Source organism: Homarus americanus, unplaced genomic scaffold (assembly GCF_018991925.1).
Source record: "Homarus americanus isolate GMGI-L3 unplaced genomic scaffold, GMGI_Hamer_2.0 scaffold16712, whole genome shotgun sequence".
In the NCBI taxonomy this organism is placed as follows: Eukaryota; Metazoa; Arthropoda; class Malacostraca; order Decapoda; family Nephropidae; genus Homarus; species Homarus americanus.
In genome coordinates this window covers 8,021,338-8,048,523 of record NW_024757794.1, presented here as the reverse complement: position 1 = coordinate 8,048,523, position 27,186 = coordinate 8,021,338, and the positions used below count along the sequence as shown (strand labels likewise).

At 38.0% G+C, this 27,186-nt stretch overlaps 1 protein-coding gene across 1 annotated transcript in view; it reads left to right on the top strand.

The window, feature by feature from the left end:
• The window catches only part of LOC121857728 (peroxisomal sarcosine oxidase-like), a 29,751-nt gene that overhangs the window by 570 nt on the left and 1,995 nt on the right, over nt 1–27,186 (top strand). Inside the window, exons 2-9 of the mRNA XM_042353838.1 lie at nt 9,521–9,621; nt 11,492–11,643; nt 12,044–12,172; nt 14,342–14,426; nt 16,238–16,425; nt 17,181–17,319; nt 18,197–18,346; nt 25,458–25,533. Of these exons, the coding sequence (XP_042209772.1) occupies nt 9,521–9,621; nt 11,492–11,643; nt 12,044–12,172; nt 14,342–14,426; nt 16,238–16,425; nt 17,181–17,319; nt 18,197–18,346; nt 25,458–25,533 (1,020 nt within the window). The remainder of the gene's footprint in view (nt 1–9,520; nt 9,622–11,491; nt 11,644–12,043; nt 12,173–14,341; nt 14,427–16,237; nt 16,426–17,180; nt 17,320–18,196; nt 18,347–25,457; nt 25,534–27,186) is intronic.

Below are 27,186 nucleotides of genomic sequence, written 5' to 3'. Positions count from 1 at the left end.
ATCAATATAAATTGCGTTATTTTGTTACGCTTAACCGATTTTTATACAACTGATATTTAGTCGCCATTTCACATCTTAGTTATGTAGATTATTTTAAGATTTATTCTTGATCAGTGAGTGATAGGAAGGTGTCTCCTAAGCTACACCTTTTAGGAATATCTTCTATTACCTGTGATCTTGTGTGTGACTGAAAATAATTTTAGGATCACATTCACAATTTACCTGGAGAAGATCTAGACAGGATCACAGTGAAGATAAATACCTGAGATTGGCCTCAGCCACGACCCGGGAGGAGGACGGATTCACGTAAAATAAATATTACTGTTCGTGTAATAAATTATGTCGGTGACTTACGAGACACAACCAAGTGGCCGCCATGACATATAGTAACTTGGTCTGAGCTGATGATGCCTGAACAGATATATTTTGAATAGATAAATCATAAACAGACGACTAAATTAAGATTATCTATATTAACACATATAAACAGCTAATTTCGCCAGTTGTATGTTGGTGTTTGTATATAAAATTAATGTGTTTCTTGGCTACCACTTGCCGAACGCTTTAAACATTTTAACATAAAATTTCATAACTAAAAGTATACGTTCATCTGTATATTTGATTTGATGTTGTAAAATATTGAAAATTTTCTCAGTTCCAAGAATTTCAAGGTTTGAGGTTTGAGATTCCTGTTGTACAATAAGTTGGATTTACGCTTTTGATTTTCAGTAATGTTCTCTATAGTTTCCTCGAGACACGAATCATTTTCAAGTTTATTACATCATCAACCTCGTGGCTTAGGTGACATAAAGGAGTGTACTTTCCCCCCCAAAATGTATCGTTAGATTTTCCGTCACTTCAATGTGAAACGCAAGATGATATGTTTTCACATGATCCCCAGTGAATCATCATAAGTTGGTACGCCTACTGGCCATATCAGCAACCGCTAGAGATTGGGGGAGGGAGTCGTCCTCGTATGGCATACTATATACTTCAATATAACAAGAAATCCATTAAGCTATATTAATGTATGTTTCGTGCTGGGTAGAAGCAAGGCATATGTAAACAAGCCACTGACTGATGATCACAATACCACTGAAATATACTTTAAATGGAAGTGTTTCAACAGAGACTGAGACAGACCTCAAAACGGACATTTCACCATTACATCGTTGTAGTAACGGAGTTTCTTTCATACTGTTTCACAATATGTCTACTCATGTTGTTCATGATATGTCTGATTTATGAAGAGTTACTAAGCAAATAGTACTTGATATTACAGTGAACAGCTACAGCAATATACAATACTTGTACCTGTATATTGGTCTACAGGGGATCTGTCATGTTACTGATATGTTAAATTGCATTAGTTGAACACCACAATAACGTTTTAAGTAAAGTGATATGCAGGCAACAGAACCCCCCGTCCACCTACAATAAGACATTTGTGGCTGGAAGTGTGGCACCAGTTGTTCCATGACACCAACCCATCGAGATACTGTGGGTTCGCTCATCCCAGTCCACCTTGCTACCTCAGCGTTACGTATACCCTCGCTGTGGAGGGCAATGATATCACAACACTCACATCTAGCGGCGACGTCCCCCCGATAATTCCTCGCTCCATTTGATGTAAGATCGCGTTGATGATTGGTATCCATTTACGACATCCACTCCGAGTCATGTAATATACGATCTAAAACCTCGGAGGATTTACATCGTTCGAAAACGTATATATTCATTTATACTCAAAGGTCGCGGATGTCGAACTACCAACCGTTCAGAAACAGGTCGAGTAACATTGCTCGGAAAGCCTCGAATCACATCGACCCCGTGGCTAACGATACCTTTTGGGGTGGTGTACAGGGATAGGTCATTTATCCGTCTTGTCTGAATATGCTTGTGACGTAACTCAGATTTTGGGGACAGGTCAGTAAATACGCGAATGTACAGCTAATCCAATAAGTATCAGATGGAAGAGAAAATGAATAATAGAACAATAACCTCCGATACTCTCATGTATCGGTTGGATTATCTTGGGTTGATGTTCGTCCGATGTTTCAGATTCTTTCGGACTCCTGGAGACGAGATACTTTTTTTCGGGGGTGGGGGATTGGCTAGCACTGACTCTCTTGAAAATTTTTACAGGAAGACTTCTTGTAATTTTTCCTGAACTGTCACATTTTACAGATGTCTGACATAAGATAGTAAGACACACAGTACATCATCTTAGGTTTTTGTTAAAGGAGAATGAAATATCATGAACACAGTGACGTACAGTATAATAAGTAACAGACCACAGGAATTAATTACTTTCGGCGGAAACGAAATTACCCTCCAAAGAAATGTATTTTTGTGCATAGTTTCATTAAGCTGACGTGCATTTCATACTGGATAATTCTCATGCAGTATATTCACTTTCACTGATGCTAATTAACGCAGAGAATTTTCAAATTTTTTGCACGATGTGAGAGTAAATAACGGCTTTTCTCTGCTGAGTACTGCCGGCTGGAGTGAGAAGCCATTCACTGTCACAAAACTGTAAAATTAATCTCATTTTTAATATAAATGTTTCTGCAGCATCGTGGGGAATACTCATGGAATACACTGATATTCACTCACATAAATTACATAGAAAAAATAATATAAGACATTATTTCTGCATCTTGACATCTTTCTTATTTGCTCATTGTTTATACCTTACGTATTCGATAACAGAATACCTTTGATTTAACTTGGTGTAGGATGGTTTATTAAATTTATTAAACTCTTTCCGTTAACCTCAGAAGTTCACGTATATTTGGTGATGTAGAGCCATCGTGAACTAATCGTATTTCCTCGTGAATTAATCGTATTTATATTTCCCTAGATACGGGGAAGAAATCGTAATGTGAACCCTTGGTCAGTATGGCTTCTGTTCGGTGTAGAAACTCGAAGCTTGGAGGAGCCGAGGTCGTGGGAGTAATTTTCTCTCAAGTCAGCCAATCAAGAAAATGCGTTCATAGAGCTGACTGACACAGTTAGAAATTTCATCACAACTATCCAACAATAGAGAAATCAACGACGGCTACCAATTCTATCTCTGTCTAACGTCAATAGCAATTTTTGTTCGAGTCGTTATCATACCGAGTGGAATTGAATGACACTAAAGGGTTTGAATTCTATTGTAACATTTCCATGGATTTTTTTTTTCGGCATGAATGTATTTTTCATTTCCTCGAACAAGAATAAAAAAAATTAAATTCCTCTAACTTTTTTTTTTTACTAAACAAACAACAGTATTTATCCCTGAGCCTTAATAGTTAAAATACTTAAAAGTGGAGTTTGGTTATGAGACAGGATTATAACATGTTGTGGCTTATAGTTGTAGTTAAGAGTCACTCTGTGTTTACCTTAGGGTCTGATTTGTTAATACAGGTGGGTGAGAAATATCAGACATGTGACTAATTCCACTCTCAGTATTAATAACGTGTAGATTTGTACCTCAACTGAATATATAATTTACGTGTGTAATATATATGGTGTATGTTGTGTAGTATGTATGATGTACAGTATGTTGTGTGTGATGTGTATTGTGTATGATGTGTGATGTGTATGGTGTATGTTGTGTAGTATGTATGATGTACAGTATGTTGTGTGTGATGTGTACTGTGTATGATGTGTGATGTGTACTGTGTATGATGTATGTTGTGTAATATATATAATGTATGTTGTTTAGCATGTACGATGTATATTGTGTAGCATATATGATATATGTTGTGCATGATGTATTTCGTGTAGTACTGTATGTTCTGTATGTGTATGATGTATGGTAATAAAGGAAAAATCTCATGTAAGTTTATAAAATACGTCAATTTATTTCTCTCGCCGTTATAATCATTAATTATTTATTACTATTTAGGCTATAAGTGCGGCGGTAACCCAGGTCCACCCTACTATCAGTGAGTACTTAATTTTACAGTTAAGGAAGTAGAAGGTGATCGAGTGCAGTATCGACCATGCTGCTTCCTCGTTCACAGAGAATAGGTTTGGTCACAGCTGCTAACCTTACAGTACCAATATTATGTTACAAAAAACACTACTTCTAACATATCAATAACAATTAGTTAACAACACACTCTAAACTTAACAGCAAGACTAAAAGGCGCACCTAACTTAACAGTAAGTACCATCAGTAATTTAACAAGACAACACCTAACTTAATAATAACAGTAAGTTAACAACACTACCAGCAACTTCACATCACCACCACTGTCACCCACCTTGAAGCTAAGTAATGGAAGTAAACCAAGTGGAAAACATAAATTAAACGCCAGGAACATAAGCGTCTCTGGTGCAGCGCCCTGTTGGACTCCGTACACGACGCGCCACTCAGCAGGGAGGTTGGCCCCTTATAATACTAGGTGGTTACAATCTCTCTCTCTCATGATTGACAAAACATAATATATAACGTGGGACTGAAAGTAAATATATTTTCATATTGGATCATGAGAATATTGTCGTCGCATGATAATGTCAAATGAATCAGTCGCCTCATTTCATCTCGTTTTATTCGCCCTGGCCTCATAATTTATAATTAATCTGTTTATTTTTTAATTGATAAATGAGAGTATATATTTATTATTAATCTAATTTATTTATTCATTAGTCTCTGACATTTTTCCCTGTTAGAATTATGTTATGTAGTGTAATTCAATATATTCGTTATACATTCAACGAAGTTCCCAGTCATGATGATTTTTCTGTAGAGTATTGAATAGGGTCACCTTAAGGTTTAGGTCCCCAGCATCATTCACCTAAAGATTATCCAAACTAACCCAACTAATGAAATTAAGCTAACCTAACCAAAACTAGCTAAACTAATAAAAAATAACCTAACCAAACAAATCAAACTAACCTCAGGTAACATTAGGGTGGTTAAACATCAGGTGAAATAAGCTGGTGTTGGCCAGTTATCAGGTGATCTATTGAATATATAGAATTTAATAACTAGAGAACAGTACACTCCTATATGAGAGAAACTTCGTCGGCCATCACGTATAGAGTATTTCTTTTACAGTAACGGAACAAGTCTCTAACTAGGTGTATCTGGTGTTATCTCAGGCAAAGTCAACATATGGAGATCTGTCCCTAGATCATATAGTCATTAAAATCATATTCTTCGTTGCTTAAGGCGGCGGATAACATGTACACTGGTAAAAGTTGTATTAATATTGATGTTAAGATGCATTACTAAGCTTCAATAAATAAGGTCTTTGAGTTAATGCACTAGTCATCAAATAATAGAAGTTATGAGAAGTATATTTTTCTTCATGATAAATATTATGGAGGTTACGGCCGCTGTTAAGAATCGGGTCCATCTTATCAGATATTTATTTTTATTCACTAGGTGATAGGTTAAGTCTCTCAATTAGATAATTGACTCTTAATGTTGCCAATGTTTTGTCTTCGAAGGTGGTCAGTCGCCTGCAATTATGCCTGGTACAGTGGTTGGCTCGTTTTGTGAGGTGTGGCAACTCTGTTTTGTTTACATCGTATTAGAAGTCTCGGAATAGCCAGGGAACCTCGCAACAGTTCCCAGACTATAAGGATGCTAGATAAACATTCCACAAGGCTGCCACATCTCACAAAACGCGCCAGCCACTGTACCAGGTGAAAGTGCAGGCGAATGTACGTGTGAGAAGTTTGTTGCGTGAGAGACGTTCATAAAAATACTGTAATTGGGAGTTGACTAAAGGGATTAGGTACGTTAATTACAACCAGCATAACAGAGAAACTACAGCACGACATACAGTTTGAAGTGGATGTAGACCGTATAAGAGACCCGCCTGACATCTAAGTTCAGGGTTACGATTGACTATGTCTATCTCTATGTATGTGTTCTATTGCAGTCGTGTTATGCTCCGCTCTTAAATTAATAATCATGTTAAGATGTCAGTACCCAAGGTAGCTCACTAAACGAGGAAACACACACATGAGAAGACAGTCAGTACCTAGAGGGTATCATACAACGACAGATTGCCTGAGACAGAAATTAATACGAGTACATGTACGGATATTATGTTACGACACTGCTGCTTTTAACAGACAGGAGACAGTAGTTACAAGAACTCGTGGTAGACGGTAATATCAACAATACATATTTTAAGAGGAGAGAGACTTATAGAAAAACTAGCTACAGAGTTACCATTGAGATGACAAGTCCCCAGAAGATTGTTGTGTAACATGTTGAAGGATACAACACCCTGCACACAACACGAGTTACTACCAATTCAATCCAGTTAAATATATAAAGCTTAAAGCCTCATGAACTAAGCTCTATGATCGTTCTAGATAAATAAATAGACGGGATAATTAAAAGTAACCATTTATACCGGGTAGCTTGTTAGGTCTTGTTGGTACGGTGTCTAAATATGTGTATTGTTAGAGACAGAAATGTTGAATATTTTCTTCGTCTTCACATCCCCACCACCTCTAAACTCTGTAGCTGAATACGATTTACTTAGCTTTGTGATCCGCGAATATTATTATCAACCTCAGCACGACTTTGGTGGAGGCTGTTGAGTTTTACCACCACAGTCTCTCTCTCTATCTCTATCTCTCTCTCTCTCTCTCTCAGTGGTTGTTAGCGCAAGTTAGCCTCATAAGGTTCACTAAGGCAAGATAACAAGGTAAGGGTAATTAACAACTCCCATAGCCCGTGTCAGCCCACTCACACTATGCCCAGAGGGATAGAACCTTAGTGCACGAGTCAGTACTGTAACCCATCGACCACATTGTCTTATGGTACTACGATCTCTATATCACATATCTATGGTGAAAATTGATGTAGAATGAATCAATATAGTCATAAATGTGCAGGAATATATGTATGATAAAGAATGAACGATAAGATAGAAATACTCAAAGATAAAGAATAATAATGCTATATTTAAATACATAATACACATAGTTGCTGGTTAGTATCATTGTCTTACTATTCGTATAGAATTGTAATCACCCCGAACTCTTAACAACGTTGGTATTTATCTCTGCTATGCAACCTTGATCTAGACCAACTATCACAAACATAATTTTTTTTCTGCAGCGTCCTATCTTTCTCAACACACACACACACACACACACACACACACACAAACACACACACACACTACATACATTACATACATACATACATACATACAAACATACATTACATACATACATACATACATACATTACATACATACATACATACATACATACATTACATACATACATACATACATTACATACATAAACGAGTTCAATTAATCCAACAGGTTTAATCTTCAGGGTCTGCTATTTACAACACTAAGCGGCAGGTTATAACAGGTATGCTATTGTGCTCATTAAGTACTGTGTTGCGTAATGGGAAACTCTTATAGTAAATTATAGAACGTTGAAGCCTCCTTGTCCCTGAGCGTTTAGTCTAGAGGGGGGGAAGAGACGTAAGGAGCCTCAGATAATAATGGTCGTAACACAGTGGGATGGTGAGAGAGAAACAGTGGGATGGTGAGAGAGAAACAATGGGATGGTGAGAGAGACACAGTGGGATGGTGAGAGAAACAGTGGGATGGTGAGAGAGAAACAGTGGGATGGTGAGAGAGAAACAGTGGGATGGTGAGAGAGAAACAGTGGGATGGTGAGAGAGACACAGTGGGATGGTGAGAGAGACACAGTGGGATGGTGGGAGAGAAAAGACAATGGGATGGTGAGAGACAGTGGGATGGTAGGAGAGACACAGGGGATGGTGAGAGAGAGACAGTGGGATGGTGAGAGAGAAACAGTGGGATGGTGAGAGAGAGACAGTGTGATGGTGAGAGAGACACAATGGGATGGTGAGAGAGAAACAGTGGGATGGTGAGAGAGACACAGTGGGATGGTGAGAGAGAAACAGTGGGATGGTGAGAGACACAATGGGATGGTGAGAGAGACTGAGGTAAATTATGTAATAGTATTGTTGATATTGTGAGTGTCTCCTGTTACGTGCACTCTCCAAACTCATTCTTAAACTATTGTGTTCTATTGCTGGGGATATTGATGCTGTTTAATTATCTCTAGTCGAAATATTAAACACATTAACAATGTAGAAGGTAAAGTTATTTCCACCGTTTGAATTAAGAGTACTCTACGCCGTTCTCTTTCACAAACAACTTTAGGCGTAGTGTGATTTCCTAGTATCACTTCTACTAAATATTTCGGAGAAGGAAATATTAATTGCACACTTGATATAATGCGATTTTTGGTGATAAATGTCTAGAAACTCTCTATCGCCAACCACTGTAGGTTAAAACAAGGTAGAGACCTCAGGTTAAAACAAAGTAGAGACCTCAGGTTAAAACAAAGTAGAGACCTCAGGTTAAAACAAAGTAGAGACCTCAGGTTAAAACAAAGTAGAGACCTCAGGTTAAAACAAAGTAGAGACCTCAGGTTAAAACAAAGTAGAGACCTCAGGTTAAAACAAAGTAGAGACCTCAGGTTAAAACAAAGTAGAGACCCCAGGTTAAAACAAAGTAGATACTTTAGGCTAAAACAAATTAGATAACTCAGTATTTTTTTTCGTGTTTTGACTCATCAGCATTGAATTAAAGGATGGATTTCCAAGAAGCCAATATAAAAATGTTTCTAAAAATGTGAGTATTTATACTTAATTTCAAAATATATTATCTCTCTCTTTTATTTTCCTTCGTATAAATAAAAGGTAAAGTAAAGCGTAGGAGGGATGGGATCTAGGCCAACGTAGATTTTCTTTACATTACGTATTTAATTTTTTTTTCCTCACGAATATCAGTGAGATTAAACAGAATTTTGTGCTTCTCAAAAAAAAAGTAAAAAAAAAGTTGATTGTCCATTTTAAGTGATGAAAAAGTAGAAAAAATGATGACTGCACACACACACACACACACACACACACACACACACACATACACACACACACCATCACAGTTAACGTGGATGGGAGTTAATATTTGATCGCCTAAAGTAAACATAATTTGCACATCACAAAGAACTTAAAAGAGTTAAAGAAAAACACCTAGTGTAAGATTTGCTGTACAATAATTAGGAACAATTTTTAACACAGTATAACTTCATCCAACACTCCGGGTAAGTTCTAGGTGAAAGCATTTAAACAACCATGAGAAATAATTAGCCTTCATAAAGTATAATTGTAATATATAGGATAAATAACTTTGGATCACCTAAATATTCCCCTCCCCCCTCCCACACAGTTTATTTTACGTGAAGATTAACCACCCAAACGTTAACTTAACTAACCTGGGTTAACCTAACCTAACCTCCCCAAGTATAGGGAAAGTAATCTTCACTGGACAAAGGTAAGGGTGATCAAGTGATCCTAAAAACATGCCCACTTTACTTTACTTTCTGTTTTTAACTTTACACTTAGATAATCTGAGCCACCCACTTTACCACGCTGCACACCATTTATAAAGTAACTCTCACGGTGTGGGGAGAGTGAGTAAAGTTGTTCACTTCCCGGCAGTCTTGGAAGCGGATGTGGTGGTGGTGGGCGCAGGTGTACATGGCAGCAGCGCCGCCCTTCACCTAGCCAGAGCAGGACGAATCACCATCCTCCTCGACCAGGTATGTTAGTTCACCATCATCAAGTACAGTCTAGGAAACAACTATCTTCCTAAGTTTGGGAGAAGACATCGAGGAAATGTTGAGCCATCCGAGGCAGGCATCTGTGTACCCCGTAACAGGATTTCCATTTTTTTTTATTCTTTAAGCCACTAAATTGCTTACATTCGGTTTAAATTAAGTAGATATTAGCAAAAAGAGCATTTATAAACACAGAAGCCCGGGGACATCTGGCCCCCGCGTGGGTCGAGGTCGACGAGCATTAAAAATAAATAAATAAATAAATAAAAACATTTATATCTGGTGTAGGTATTTAAGTATATGTCATAGGTATATACTGCAGTAACAACATAATATAAAGGACAAATAATTTGATATATATATATTTAGTTTCAGGGTTCATTTTGTTATTTATAACGACAATATTTATTAATAATAGTGAAGTTGGTTTAGGCTTTCTGTGAAACTCTCATGTATACAATATGATGAATTACATGATCGCCTATGGCCAGACAGTATTTTAAAAAAGACATAGAAGTTACGGATATTACCCGGTAATATAAAGTGTCCTCATTCAACAATATAATAGTTAGTCCACTCTTCGAACCATCAATTGAAGCTTGTATCTAGCCAGGCCTACCAACTGACCAGATATAGTCACAGTTACGTTTTCAGCTTAATCCGCCAGGTTTCAATTTTTTCTTCAAACCTAAGACGTGTAGTAGAACAGTGTTACCAAACTTTATCACCAAAACCTCCTGCCACCAACACCCTTCACGGCTACAACCTACTCACTCAACACACTCAACACTCAACCAAGAAGCAAGCCTGCATGCAACACAACCAACCAACAACCCCTTATACAAGGAGGTCAACACACCCTTATATAACATTATAACAACAGACATAGCGAATGAGCTTTCCATCCCTTGTCATTATTATATTGTAAATCTGTCATCATTAGCATATTATATATACTCCCTAATGATGATTTTCTCGTCTTTGTCTGCAGTCTTTTATCATCACATCAACCCCTTAATTATATCTCATTAACTTTGAGTGTATCAACTTTTACACCAGTTAATGATGTTTTCACTTTCTTATTGTTAAAAATCAGTGACTTTCAATACCTTCGTTACTTGCTTTTGTGTCTTATGTGATAATTGAAGACTTTAAAATTGTATATATTGTGTTGTATTGTCTTATATCGTACGTTATAATGAGGTGAGGTAAGGTTAGATAACAGTTAACACTCATATTTTATTCTCAATCCTTAACATATATATTCTTAATCCTAGGAAACGTCCAGGGATAACCTACAAACACAAGCAAAAAACACAACTACACTGAAAGATAATACCACGTAGGAAATTTACCGTCACACACACCACCCAACAAAATGAGGTTAATATCGCTTGGCAGGTAACTGGGTGACTTCCCTAACATGCAATAAAACAACGCGAACATAACGGAGCTTTGAAACATACACCTTAGTAATTCACGAGACATAAATGTGACCTAAATTCTCTCCTCCCGGAAGACGACACACTGGTAGCTTCTTTGCACCTTACACAGTTTTATAAGACGGTTTTAGAAGACTCTAGTATCTTATAACTACACTATATTATATGAGGAGAGTCTATAATCTCCTTTAGGTCAATTTATATAAAGATTTTTCGGACAAGATTTGTGGGAATGAAGGTTAGGTTAGGTTAGGTTAGGTTAGGGAGTTAATCCTTAGGTGAAATAAGCTAAGGTGGATGTTCTTCAGGTGATCTAAATTATTACTGTAGCAACGAAAATTCGTACTAATGTGACTTGATTTACTCTGGTACATTTGAGACGTCGTTTATTATTACCATCACCATGACAGTTCCCGCTGCCACATTCACGAGGAAGCAGCCACGGCCAGAGTCGTATCATCCGCCAGGCTAACTACGGCATCCCCGCCCTCACCACCATCATGACTGACGCCGTCACCCACTGGCGCCGCATCCAGGACCAGGCCGGAGAAACCCTCATCAGGTACATCCTTAATTAACAGGTGTCCATAGTCATTACCTTTTGTAGCTACCATGGGTCACCTCTCTCTCTACCATGGTCACCTCTACCATGGGGTCACCTTCACCATACACCTCTCTACCATGGTCACTCACCTCTCTCTATGGGTCACCTCTCACCATCTCTCTCTCACCATGGTCACCTCCTCCTCTCAGATACCATAATTTTAACTTTATAATTAACCATTTATTCGAACAATCTTACTCAGTTCGCTTATCTAAAACAGTGAATATTTATGTAACTTGTACTGGGAAGTTATGTAATACAAACATGTTTTTATTTCTTGTTTTAATAATATGAGAATTCTTTAAGTCTTTCTGGCTGTGTGTGTGTGTGTGTGTGTGTGTGTGTGTGTGTTGTACAGGCCATCGTCCATGTTGTTGCTAGCAGAGGGACACCAGCGGGCCCTGATGGAGCGTGTTGCCAACTCAGTGAAACAAGGCGGCCACCAACCTCTCTGGCTTACACCTCAACATGTCAACCATAAATACGGGTTAGTGGAGCCGGATTTTTTTTTTTTTGCTTTTGGGTTCTGTTGATTGGTTCTTACAGTATGACATCATTTAGTCAAGTTGCCTCCACAAGTTACAATTACTCCTGACACTCTAACCTAACCTAACCAAATCGTAATATAACCGAACTTGCTTTAATCAAACGCATCTTAATCCAAGCAACTTAAACAATACCCTCAAATAATATCAATATGTGTAGTTTGGTGAGATACTCCTGTGACCTCAACCAAGAGAACAGGTGTCTAGGGAGGTCACAAGGCTACTATCGTTCTAGAAAAGGAATTATAGTTTAAAAAAAAAAGTGAAAATCAATGTGAGGAAACTGCCGCGATGAGTAGTTTGGCTGGCAATTGACTAATTTCTGGTGTGTAATGTAAACAAAACATATGTATGAGCTGCGTTGGTAAATATTCAAAATAAATGTGATTTTCATCCTTATTTCTCCTCAACGTTATAATAAATATTACCCCCCCTCCCCCCCTCCCCTGCCCCCAACAAGCGTGAAGGGAGAGGGAGGGGAGGGGAGATGAATGAGAGGGAGGGGAGGGGGTGAAGAGAGAGGGAGGGGAGGAGGGATGAATGAGAGGGAGGAGTGGGAGGGATGGATGGTGAGGAATGCCGTCATACCACAGTGTTACCAAAGTTGGACTAGAATGAAAAATCACAACATTGCATAATTCTTGCAAATATACAGACAAACTTAGAATTTATTTCAAAAGTTTTCTTAATTTTTTGCTAGGTTTAATTTAATTACATATTGTGGCAGTCATATTTGTTTTCCTATCCAGGCTGTAACTTTGCAAACTTGAAACTGAATATTTATAAATATTTCTTCAATTTGCATGACGATCAATTTATATTTACATATATTGGTCGTCAAATACTTTATGCCCTCTCTGGTAAACAATATTTTCAACATTTATACTAATTTTAAGAAAGTAAAGACCCTGTAGGCTACGTGAAGACATTACTGTTTAATAGCTATGGGGGGTTATAAAAATGTCCTAATAGCATTGGAACACTTCTACAGTATTCAGTACTTGCTAATGCCACTGTACTAAATACCTGTATAGTAAATCTTTACAACCCGGGCCTAGAGCAGATTTTACCAATGCAGTTAATTGACTGGCGGATGGAAGGAGCGAAGGAATAATCTAGGGCTCCTCATTCTTTATTTTCTTTATATTCTACAATTGTACGTAATAATAATATTTCAGTGTTGATCTAGAATAATATCCGAAGCTGAGGAAGTAAAAATTAGCTAGTGATCACCTTGATAACGTAGATATCTTAAAGTGAAGAGGAAAGTTATAAACTACCAGAGGTGTTTGCTGTTAAACCGCCACCCCCACGTATTGTACTGTATATGTACCCGGCGGGACTCGACCAATCACGAGTTTCCTTCGATTTGGTCCAATTGCAAGCTTGAAGTGAACTCAGTATAGTGGCCCTAACACACGCTCGCCACACACAAATAAGTACACATGCACTCACACAAGTATGCATTCACACCTGCGCTCACGCACATACACTAATAATAATAATATTATTAATATTAATATAACAAAAGAGACAAACACTGCAACAGTGTCCGGGATGGACTCGGTCAACACAGGACCAGGACGAGTCCGCTGCCAGTTTAACTGCGACGCTTCTGTGTTAATGAAGACTAAAACTGTCACCTGTCGTCACACACACAGTCTCACACACACACACACACACACACACACACACACACACACACACACACACACACTCAGTTACACACACACACACACTAACACACACACACACACACACACACACACACACACACACACACACACACACACACCTCCCCCTCCAGGTAGTTATAGACCTTAATGGCCACTAATAGCTTAACACTTCGAACACAAGAGTGCTTAAGGGTTAACCTTACTCTTACATGCTGATATTACTCACGTGCAGAATCGTACATGGTGACATTACTCACAAGCTGACCTTTAACCCATGGGACATAGTACTTGTTTCAGATACCTTTGAGCTGATAACCCACGTACTCGTTTGTCTAAAATGTCTGAGACTCTGATATGACCCCCGACCCAGGAGCCAATGTCTGTCTGTTTAAAATGTCTAAGGCACAAGGCACCTTTGACCTGGTTCTCCTCCAGGGTGAAGACGTCGCCTGATAGTTTGGCTCTTCTTGACCCCAGCGCTGGAGTCCTCATGGCGGATAAGTGTGTGGCGGCTCTACAGGTGAGTGTGTGGGGTAGTCTCTAAGAGTGTGTGTGTGTGTGTTTGGGAAGGCTCTCCATGCCTCTCTGTTTGTCTGTCTGTCTGTCCATGTACTTATCTACAGCGTTTGTTCTTATGACAGCCGTGTAGAGGACGTGCCAATCGATGGAGGCAAAGTTCAGGATCGTCGTCCAACTGATCACCAATAATTCAACCGTAAAATAAGAAGGTGTTATGTCGTGATTAAGACGAAATACTGGGAAACGAAACAAGGAAACGGGAATGATTCATAAGTCTGTTAGCTTTTAATCGATATATAGGATAACCCGTGTCTTATTGTTCTAGTTAGGTTTAGTGTTCGTCCATTTGTTTTTAAAGGAACCCTCAGATAAACCTGACACGTGCTCTTAAAAATTTAAAGTTATCGATAAAAGGTGAAAACAATTTTTGTCTCCATTCACTCAATGGACCGTAATACTGAGGATTCAATATAAAGTGATCAAGTGCTATTTGAAGTATATTGAGACAATGTTGTATAATCCTTGTGATACTTGAGTTTTCTTTGTCACGTTATGATGTTACTTGAAGCCAATAATGTTCCGTGTTTCTTGTTACTGCATGATTTAACTTGAAGCCAATGAACAATAATGCTATGTGTTTCTCCAGAATTTCTTATTTTTCTTCAAAGTAATACAAAGACGTTCCCAAGTGTACTACGCCCTCACTTGTGAATTTCTCCAAATGACTGTGCTTGGGGTATTCAATGTTACAAGTTAGTTCAAATTAAACGAGACTTGAACATGTTACTTGTATATAATATAAGTAATTACCTCGGTACACCCCACAAACGTAATCTGTACTTAGTGTTAATTAGATTCACTGATTGTTTATGTATGCAAGTGTTTAAAACTATAAATAAAGGAAAATTAGTAGGATCCAAGATTATAAACTGATAAGAGAATTATTGATCAAATTTTAAAACAAATGAACTTCTACTTAATTCTACTTATACGTCAGCTTCACTTAATAGATAATAAAGTCATCAGTTTAGTTACTTATAAACATTAAATCATGCACTTAACCTTAAACTTTACCTAATTTGAAAAGAATATTCGATTTGTAGACCAGAAAGTATTTTATATAAGAGGAAACAAAAGACGGATGATGCGGGCGCCATTGTAAACAAATACAATTTTTATTACAGTACTTCCTGTCGTTCTTCTTCACATAAGGTAAAATGCTCTGTCGAAATAAAATTATACATGCGTGTTGTGCGTTTTTATGCCTCTATGTCTTTGTAAGTGCGTGTGCGTGTGCGTATGTTTATGTGTGTGTATGTGGATGTGTGTGTGTATTTGGTGTGAAGAGCCAAAAAGGTAATGCAGATCTCAGTTACTTTGCCTCTTATATACACGTACAGTCACCCAAAAAAGTCCTGTCGCGAACCATGAACCCCGAGATTCAGACTCGTGAACCCGAAGCAGTAGACACTGATACATTATTCTGTTCATAAATGCTTCGGATTCAAGAGTCTGAATCTCGGGGTTCGTGGTTCGCGACAGGACTTTTTTGGGTGACTGTACAATACTAAAGTCTTCTGAATCACATCAACTACTCTCTCTCTCTCTCTCTCTCTCTCTCCACATTTCACGACCCACCTTCTAGAAAACCCAACTACAGCTAAACCTCTAATTAGTGGGTTATGTGGTAACTTAAATCCGTTACATTCAGTTCGCTATAGAGAGGATTCCCTTACGTGTAAAACCCCTTACCTCTCGGATTACATGGAGAGAGGTCCGTTATTATGGAGGTTTCACTATATGTTCCTACAGCGACTGTTCCGAGAGGCAGGTGGGAGGATCGTAGACACCTGGCCGGTAGATGACGTCCAGGTAGCGGCCGACGAGACAGTACGAGTCACCGGGCGTCGAGGTGTTGTGAAGGCGGAGGCTGCTGTATTGTGTCCAGGGCCTTGGGCGGGGCCTCTCCTAGCCAAGTTGGGTGTTCATATACCTCTCAGGTGAGTACAGACGCCTATTATCAATCATTTTATCCATCCATTCATTCAACCGTCCGTCTATCCATCTATCTATCCATCTAATTATGTATCTGTATAACTATCTATCTATCTACAATATCTATCTGTATTATCATCTATCTATCTATCTATTTAACTATCTATCTATCTAATTATCCATCCGTTATTCATTTATTTGACTAATGTTCACCCTATTGTATAACTATCTACCTGTAATATATATTTGAAAACCCTCCCACTGTATATAATCTTAGCTATATCCACTTCTTCTATATATTATGTCTACTGTAACTAACCACACCAGTTAGTAAATCTATATATCTATCCATTCCTGTTATATATCTATCCATCATGGTAGTTATGGTAGCACGTTAATCACAGTATTCATAGTAGTCTTATCAACCATGGTGGTAATGGTAGTACGGTAAACATGATAGTAATGGTGGTATGGTAATCATGGTAGTAATAGTAGTAAGGTAATCATGGTAGTAATAGTAGTACGGTAATCATGGTAGTAATGGTAGTATGGTAATTATAATATTCATGGTAGTACGGAAATAATGAAGGTATATCAATTACAGTATTCATGGTAATATATCAATCAATCTAGTAATGGTGCTACGGTAAGAATGGTAGTAATGGTAGTACGGTAATCATGGCAATAATGTTAATACGGTAATCATGGCAGTAATGGCGGTACGGTAATCATGGTAGTAATGGCAGTATGGTTATGGCAGGGTAGAGAAGATATCCGTGTTCTACTGGCGTATAAAAGACCCAGCCAACAACACCACTACTACTACCATCTTCGTCGACCTCAAACCCAGTGGTCACTTCTATGGTTTACCCGAACTGGAGTACCCGGGTCTTATGAAGGTCAGTACCCGGAGTCTTATGATGGTCAGTACCCGGAGTCTTATGATGGTCAGTACTCGGGTCTTATGATGGTCTGTACTCGGGTCTTATGGAGGTCAGTACTCGGGTCTTATGATGGTCTGTACTCGGGTCTTATGATGGTCAGTACCCGGAGTCTTATGATGGTCAGTACCCGGAGTCTTATGATGGTCAGTACCCGGGTCTTATGAAGGTCAGTACCCGGAGTCTTATGATGGTCAGTACCCGGAGTCTTATGATGGTCAGTACTCGGGTCTTATGGAGTCAGTGAAGGTCAGTACCGGAGTCTTATGATGAGTACCCGGAGTCTTATGAAGGTCAGGTCTTACTCAGTACTCGGGTCTTATGATGATCAGTACCCGGGTCTTATGATGATCAGTACCCGGGTCTTATGGAGGTCAGTACTCGGGTCTTGTGAAGGTCAGTACTCGGGTCTTATGAAGGTCAGTACTCGGGTCTTATGATGGTCAGTACTCGGGTCTTATGATGGTCAGTACTCGGGTCTTATGATGGTCAGTACTCGGGTCTTATGAAGGTCAGTACTCGGGTCTTAAGATAGTCAGTACTCGGGTCTTATGTATACAGTAGACTCCATTTGTTATTTACTGTATATTTACGCACTAAAATTCATTATTCTAACTATTTTCACGTAATATAATCAATACCACTTTTATTATCTAATTTATTCTATACTGTTCTATTTTCAGCAATAAAATGACAAAATATTACTTAACACAATGACTCAATTTTTTTCAATGTTTTCTTTTTATTTTATTAATTTATCTCTTTCTCTTTATTTCTCTTCATTATTTTGTTTTTTATTCATGTTTCTCATTTGACCACCTGTTCCTCTCGCCAGCTGGTACTACACACAGGCCCAGAGGTACAGCCTGACCAACGGGACCAGGTGAACTCTGAGAAGGTGAAGGAGGCGGTGAAGAAGTATGTGAAGGAAAAGTTCCCCTTCCTGCACCCTGAACCGGCCCTGGAGGAGAGCTGTATGTACACGGTCAGTACCTCACCACGGCAGTACCTTCGCTATATTACATTTTGGACACGGGCAGTACCTCTTCTATATTACCTCCTGTACACGGGCAGTACCTCCACTATATTACCTCCTGTACACGGGCAGTACCTCTTCTATATTACCTCTTGTACACGGGCAGTACCTCCACTATATCACCTCTTGTACACGGGCAGTAACCTCCAACACACATACACTACCTTTTCTATTGTGTTGTATCTCCAGCCACTTGCCTACAAATCAAACGTCATGACTTTTAATTATGAATCGTAAACTAGTCCGGATACTTCCAGAGCCCCGCCCAGTCCTCAGCCTACCCGCTCTCATTTTGCTCACGGTTATAACACGAGTCTTCACCCAACGTTACAACACTACACTAATTACATTTTGTCTCAGATTTTTTCTTAATTGGATTGATAAGGAATAACAATGAATTAAATCTCATATCTTGGTTAACAAACAATTAATTCCTATATAGAATCTTAGTATCATCTGAAGCTTAGACACACACAGCTTATTTTACCTGAAGGTTTTGACATCCCAGCTTATTTTACCTTTAGATTTTGACACCCCAGCTTATTTTACCTAAAGATTAATCACCCTAACCTAACGTTAATTTTACCCTAACTTAACTCTCCCAGGGTGATTAAGCTTCAAGTGAAATAAGCTGGGGTGTCTAATCTTCAAGTGAAATAAGCTGGGGTGTCTAATCTTCAAGTGAAATAAGCTGGGGTGTCTAATCTTCAAGTGAAATAAACTGGGGTGTCTAATCTCAAGTGATCCGAATCTTCTAAAAAAATATAACCAAACTTAATTGTTTTTTATCTCACAGCTTGTCAAGCCATCACCGTCATCATGGACCCTAAACACAAAAAAAAAATAATGACCATCATTTTGATATATAAATGCTTACATAAAACTCAAACGAGCGTCTTTACTCTGCCTAGTGACAATGTTTAGAGGGAGCACTGCCTTGTGATTAGAGGCCAAATTCTATTAAAATTTTACAATGAAGGCCATATTTCAGTCCGAGATTAATAATGAAAGGCATAATTCAGCCAAAAGTTACATTAACAGTATAATGAGATACACCATAACGTGTGGCAGCTAATAGTTCGGAAATGAGGTCACTGACACGTGGTTTAGTGGTGATGGTGATGATGGTGGTGATGGTTGTAGAGGTAGTGGTGGTGATGGTGGTGGTTGTTGGTGATGGTGATGATGATGATGATGATGATGATGATGATGATGATGATGATGATGATGATGATGATGGTGCTAGTGGTAGTAATGATGGCCCCATGATAATAAAAACAATATTTTTTTTTTTTTAACAACGGTAACTTATTTCAACAGGAGTGACCCATCCCTCCCCCCACACACACACGCGCATTATGGCCAGGGTGTATTGGTCGTATTCCTCAGCAATAAAGTCGTTTAGAAAATATTGGACTTTGCTCTATATTTAAACTTTTTTGCACTGGAGAGAAGCTGCTCTATGGCTACCCAGAGTTGAGACACAAGAGTTTGGATATCCTAAAAGTAGCAATTATGTCATTATTTCCCTTAAGAGTAATTCCTATACACAAAAAGATGTATTTGTTCGTTATTCCAGTTATTACTAAATGGTCTGTCAGCCCAGTGATCTCGTCAATTATTATCAGATGTAGCAAAATATTCTGATGGTACTCATGATAAATGGACTATGGAAGTTAGTCCTTAGACCTCGCCAACTCGTGCGTCAGTCCTTAGATCTCGCCAACTGGATCATCAGCCCTCAGACCTCGCCGACGGGACGAGAACTGTGGTAATGAGGCAGCTGGCGGCACAAACAATCCTCCCGTCAACCCGTAAAAGACCCGATAAGTTTCCTCAGCCTCTGGGATTAGACTTCTTGTTTATTGGATAGAGCGAGTCTGTCCTGTGTGTGTGTGTGTGTGTGTGTGTGTGTGTGTGGCGTGTGTGTGTGCGAGTCTGTCGTGCTTGTGTGTGTGTGTGTGTGTGTGTGTGTGTGTCACCCTGGTAAGAGCTTCAGTTGTCTCCAACTCCTCAGGAAATACATTGGATTCATTCACGTCATTCCCAACTAGAGATAAATATTTGGAACTGTTTCAACGGGATTATACACACATAAAATATCTAGCATTTCAGTTCTATTAATAAAAACCTCAACACGCATTAGTCAGAAAGTTACTATTAACATTTGGATTTTTTTCTACGTAAGTTTTATCAATTAAGCGGGATTAATTATACAGTTATAGCCTAAAAGAATGATTATATGTCTATCCTATAATACGCACTTAAAGACCTTAGTTATTCAAGCAATACATTATTATATTATAGCATTATAATCCCAACTACATTGTCCTTAACTCAGTAAATATTCAACAAAAAATTAACTGAAGACTTAACATAGAGATCATACAGTACTACAGCATACACAGGAGTCGTTCATACCTCCCCAGGGTTCTGTAGCTCCTGTAGTGAACAAAACCATTTTTTCTCTTAACTAATCATCACTTTTTTTTTTTAGTATACTGAAGAAAATACGATGTTCATTTATCTGTTTATTCTCAATATATGATGTAAATATATACAAATCTTAATATAATGAAACAAATAATTCTCATCATTTCACATATTTCCCTGGGATGAATACGACTATACCAGTTAACAAAACAGAAGAATAAAAACAAAAAATACTCAATATACCAACATACAATAATATTATTCGTTATAATATATGTAGGTATATGTCAAATATTATCACCAAACTGAAAACCGTAATATAATAAGCAGAAAATATTATATGATAGGGGAAACATTCGCTCCTGTCCCAGCAGTCAGCTAGCCTGCAGGACCTAATCTTATAGAATGTGACTGTCAAAGTACCATTACCTGTTCACCTGGGGCAGAGGAAGCCAATTTACTCAGAGAGGGGACAGAATTGATGCCTCTCTCCATCTCTATACACATCAGATATCGTAAATTTGAAGAAAAAGATTAAATAAAGGAGATTTATAATTGATCTTGTGAAGAATAAACACCACGGTTTATTTCACTTGATGATTAAATACAAAGCAACTTGGAGGGTTTAGGTTAGGTTAGGTTAGGTTAGGTTAGGTTAGAATTAGGGGGTATTTAATCACCAGGTAAAATAAACTAGGAGTATCTAATCCCCACGTGTTCCTTTGTAATTCACACAATACTCTGATCAAACAACAACAATAAAACAATCAACTTAACCCCTTACAATATTCACCTTCAGGTCTTAAACCAAAATATTATTGATTACCAAATAAAATAACATAAATGAAAAACAATTCTAAAATCCCCCCAAAATATAATATAATCATTAATATTTGTAGGTTAAAAAGACCAAAATAAAGCTTTTAACTTCAAGACGAAATTTTACTCAATCTGTATTTTATTCAACCAAGCTTCTCTAATGCCTTACCTAACTCTGAGCTAAACCCAAGCTTAACACATATCTGTTCTTATACATCAAACAAAATAATATACTTCAGTCAGAATATTATACACTGGTATTATATAAAGAGGAAATAAATATCATATCATAAATGGATTATTATATTCATGTGAACCTCAACTACGTCAGCCGTTTCTATATTAAATCCAGTTAAATAATGTATTTTATCTTATGTATAACACTGTCTTATATATATAGTATAATGCACTTCAATATCACACATGGCCACTAAATAAAACATAACCACTAACTTAATTCAATTATACGTACCACATATTGAATTATAGACAAGACTCACGTACAGAAAGTTATACCTACCTCAGATACACTTAAACGAGACAGCATTACATTCTATTAATCTGAAATATTGTTCTGGTAATATATCTGATCTCTCATATTATAAACATTAAAATCATTACCAACATTCAAACTCCTATACCACAGTCTATGTTTATTTAAAATTCTATAAAATCATCCTGAACTAAAGATTTACCGAGGGAATTTTTCACCCTCATCATACTTGTCAATAACATATACAATATACTTGAATTATATTATTTTTTATTTTAATTTTACTGAATAAAATGAATAGTTTTTTTTTTAGATTTATCGGTCTCTACGTAATAGAGATGCAAGACCGACAAACAGTGTTATTTCCAAAGGTTTTATTCCATGTGTTTATAGAGGTTTTGAATGTTTACTGTTCTCAATATTAATATTCTGTTGAGGATTTTGATATTACGTTTTTCTTTTATAATTTTGTGTCAAGTCATTTAAATTTTGGGGATCACTTGAAGGTTCACTCCCTCAGTTTATTACACCTAAGGAGTCACATCCCCTTCAGCTTATTTGACCTGAAGATTCGCCCTCCTCAGTTTATTTCACCTGAAGATTCAACCCCAGCTTATTTCGCCCGAATATTAACCACCTTAACGCTTAACTAACCTAATCTAACCCCTCCCCCCCCCCCAAGTACCGTTAGGGTGGTTAAAATTCAGGTGAAATTAGCTGCGTTAAAATCCTCCAGAGAATACACAATATCCCAGAATTAATTAAAAGGTGCAAAATACAGCCAATACAAACATACGTAAACTAATCCCAAGATATAACAGTAGATATAAACAAACAAATTCCCACACAAACTCTCAACCATCACCATTTATTTGATTAGTTAATATCCGTCATTTGTAAACATTTGTCGAGTGGTAGAACGCGAAAATCCATATAGCCAATATTTGGTAAACCGAATTTTTTTTTACCATGAAAATAATTTGTCACTTATGTAAATTATGTAATGAAATATCATAATTCGGTTAGTAAAACTGTTCATATGATTTTTTTTTTAGAGTCGAAATATAATGTTATTGGATTAAACAGAATATCTATCACCTACATGGAGAACGCTTGGCTGATTCAGGTGTTAGAGACGGGAATTAATAACTAGAACACGACAACAAGTAGTAATTAAAACACTTACTATTAACTCGTATTATATAACAATTATCACGTATCACATTATTCACTTTTATAAGAGGCCAAAACTCCAGCTAAAATAATACTGTATCTTGAAAACACAATGTCTTTATGTGTTAAGTAGGTAACAATGACACTAGATAAGAGAGTTAAAGTAGGTCGAAGGTAGTGCCCTATACCTGGCTCACCTGAGAGGATTATTAATAACGATGATAAACAGGAAGAGGAGGGGGTTGGTTACCTGTCCTGCCTCCTTACCTTTTGCTCAACACTCGCTGATAAAATGCACTGATGAAAGTTACCTATAAATATCTCCTGTTGCACAGTATTTTGAGATTGATACGAAAGAATTTTTTTTAGATGTCTTAATTGTTAATATGATGGTTCACTTTGGTGCTTGGTGTTGAGTGGATCGGTTATTGCACGATGCCTTTGACTGTAAATGCAATGAAGTGCTTAACTATTTTGGGAAATTTTTTTTTTTATATATAGATTCGATTATGTAATACAGATTTGGATGTACTGGATTTATGATATTTTAAAAATCATGAAATATACCATGTTAAAATTTCACCTCATCTCAAACTGGTTTTTTTTCACACCACTTGAGAAATATGTCCAGTTTTATACGTTATTTTTTTTCCATTACTGTTATTATATTTGATGACTTGTCAGATTTTAAAATATATTCACCTTATAAAAAAAAATACAATATATTTCACACAATAAATTAAAGCTTACTCTATATTTCGTCAGATTTTTTATGTACCCAATACACAAAATACAGTAACGCATACAAGAAAATAAGAGCTTGCTGTAACCTGTAACCTGTTCTGTGAGGTTCTGGTCAAGTTGGCATACTCCTCTATTACTCCTCTCCTTATCCTTAACCAAATGGCTGTCTTAATGTGTACTTGTTACTAAAAGGTCAATGTGAAATACTTGATTAAAATGGTGGAATTCTAGCTAATCTCTCTCTCTCTCTCTCTCTCTCTCTCTCTCTCTCTCTCTCTCTCTCTCTCAATTATAATCCCTCGCTGGGCTCCATATAACTCCAGGCATCAGTTTCAATAGGTTCCTTTCACGTATAAATGAGGAAGAAAAATCTCCCCTCCCACCACGATTTTGTTTATGTCAACCCGAGACAACAGATGGGGTGTCCTAAAATAATGAGTATGGAAAATAAATTAATGGTTTTGCTAAATGTTCCTAGGGATCAATTTTCGTTGTCAGATAGTACAGGTATGTGAGGGAAATAGTTACCTTAGAAAACTAATAAAGATTATATCATTTAATTGGATCACGCTAACCTGGCCCTTAGGTCACGCCCCTCTCCTATACTAATAGCTGATTGGTTGATAGAAAATTCCAACTAAATTTCTTCACAATTGGTAAGCAGAATGGATCAAATATATATTATAAAAGGTCGATATATATATATATATATATATATATATATATATATATATATATATATATATATATATATATATATATATATATATATATAATATATATATATATACGCGCTTATATACGCGCAGTCCGAGGGGGGCGTAAAACTCTCAAGGGAAGCAATCTGCTATTTGTAGCTATAGACAAGGGGCGTCGTTTAAGGCCAGCTTAGCGTGGAAATACTATAGTTTATTTCACCTTTGGATTAATCACCTTAACGCTACCTGAGGAGGTTAGGTTAGGTTAGGTTAGAAAAGAATTCGTGACGGAAATGAAAGATAATCACAGTCCCTTATTTTCCATCACACTGTTTACCATTCCCAAAGTCAATTAGACAATTCGTGACGTAGATGCGATTTTAGTGAAGTAAATGCTGTCGTCCCTAGAGAGAGAGAAAAAGAGAGAGAGAGAGAGAGAGAGAGAGAGAGAGAGAGAGAGAGAGAGAAAGAGAGAGAGAGGAGTGGCACTATTTCACTCGAGTCAGGAAGAATTTGAAGAAGTATGACTCGGAAATCAATGAGTTTTAGTCTTTAATCTTTTTCAATGTCTGGAAGGAAGAGAGAGGGAGTTAAGTGTGTGTGTGTGTGTGTGTGTGTGTGTGCGTGTAGCCGACTCATAATACAACAGTCTGGTTCATAATACAACAGCCGGATACATTAACAATCTCCTCCTTTACAGTGGACGCCGGATGAGGAGTTCGTGGTGGACCGTCATCCCAAGCATAAAAATATCGTCTTTTGCTGTGGCTTCTCGGGTAAGTCTCGCTATCTGCTGCTGATTCTGGAGTGTGTGTTGATCCTCTGCTAATACTATAGTTTATTTTGCTATGAGTGAGTGAGTGATTGAGTGCGTGAGTGCGTGAGTGAGTGAGTGAGTGAGTGATTGAGTGTATAACCTCTCTACCCGAAACAAACGATAAAAACACGGAGAGAAAAAAAAAAATTGTACCACATATAACTAACAATAACAGTCATGGTAAAATAATATTAATCACTACAACAGCCGATTATTACTAAGTACACGAGACATCAAATAACATTATCCATTCAACAAGAGGCCACATGTAGTTCCAAGTTAATTTCAAGGACTATCTAGACAGGGGAAAAAAAACACTTAGCTTGATTGTTCTAAATTACCTTGACTTAATTAGACAAAAAACAACTGGTAACTGGTCGAGAGACTTTAACCACTGATAATGTGTACCATGTTATGCGAGGGTCGTGGGAGGAGCTGTGAGAGAGGGTGAGGTATGAGGTATTATTTTATATTTTTCCTCTTCCTCCTCTTGTTCCTCTTTCTTTTCTTTTCCTCTTATTTTACATCTTCCGTAATCATTTTCTCTTTCTACCTTTCAATTTTCCATTTTTTTCTTATATCATCCTTCCATCTCCTCGACTTCCTTCCCATCTTCCTACACCCTCTTAATCTTCTTATTTCTTCTAATGCATTTCATTTCCTTCCTCTTCCTCCTCTCGACATTCACACACACACACACACACACACACACACGCCCTTCCTTCCTTCCTTCCTTCCTTCCTTCCTTCACAGTTTTTCTTCCTTTCCTTATACATTTCTTCCTCCTCTATTTCCTTCTCATCTTCCTACCCATCTTCTCCATTACTTAATCCTCTTCCTTCTTCTAATGCACCTCCTTCCCTTCCTCCATCTTCCCCTTCCCCCATACCCTCCCCACACGACTCGACCTTCACTCCCTCCCTCCCTCCCTCCCTCATCATTTTTGCTTCACTCCCCTGGTCTGCGAGTCTTTCTAAGCACGCAATATCTCGCTCTATCAGCCCCCTGACCCCTCATGCTTCCACGGGAAATCCATTTACTAGAGCGTTCCATGTGTCATCCTGCACTCTGGGGTCCCTCTTGGTTTATGCACTCTGGGAACCCCTGCAGTTTATGGATTCTAAGTCCACCCCCTCTCGCGGTTTATGCACTCTGGTCCCCAAGATTAATTCATTTTTGGGCCTCGCTTATTAGGCACTCTGAACCTTCTGTACTCTGGACCTCTACGAAGTGTTATGCACCTGGCACCTTTACTCTGGTTCAACACAGTTCCCTGCACTCTCGCTTCACTCTTCCTGCACTCTGGATTATAGCTGTCCTTGCACTCTAACCCACACCAACTTTGTGAGCCCCCGTGGCTGACTCTCACACACCTACATGTTGAGTCTCGAGTTTCCTGTGGTCATGGCCAGAGCCTCACACCCCACGCACTCTGCAACTTTACTGTTAGTCTATTCGTGGGCCAGTAACGCTCCCAGCCTGCCACACTCCCACATACCCTGGCTCCCACATTCCCTCGCCCCCACATTCCCTCGCCCCCACATTCCCTCGCTCCCACATTCCCTCGCCCCCAGACTTCAACGGCTCCACGCTTCCCAAACTACCAAGCTCT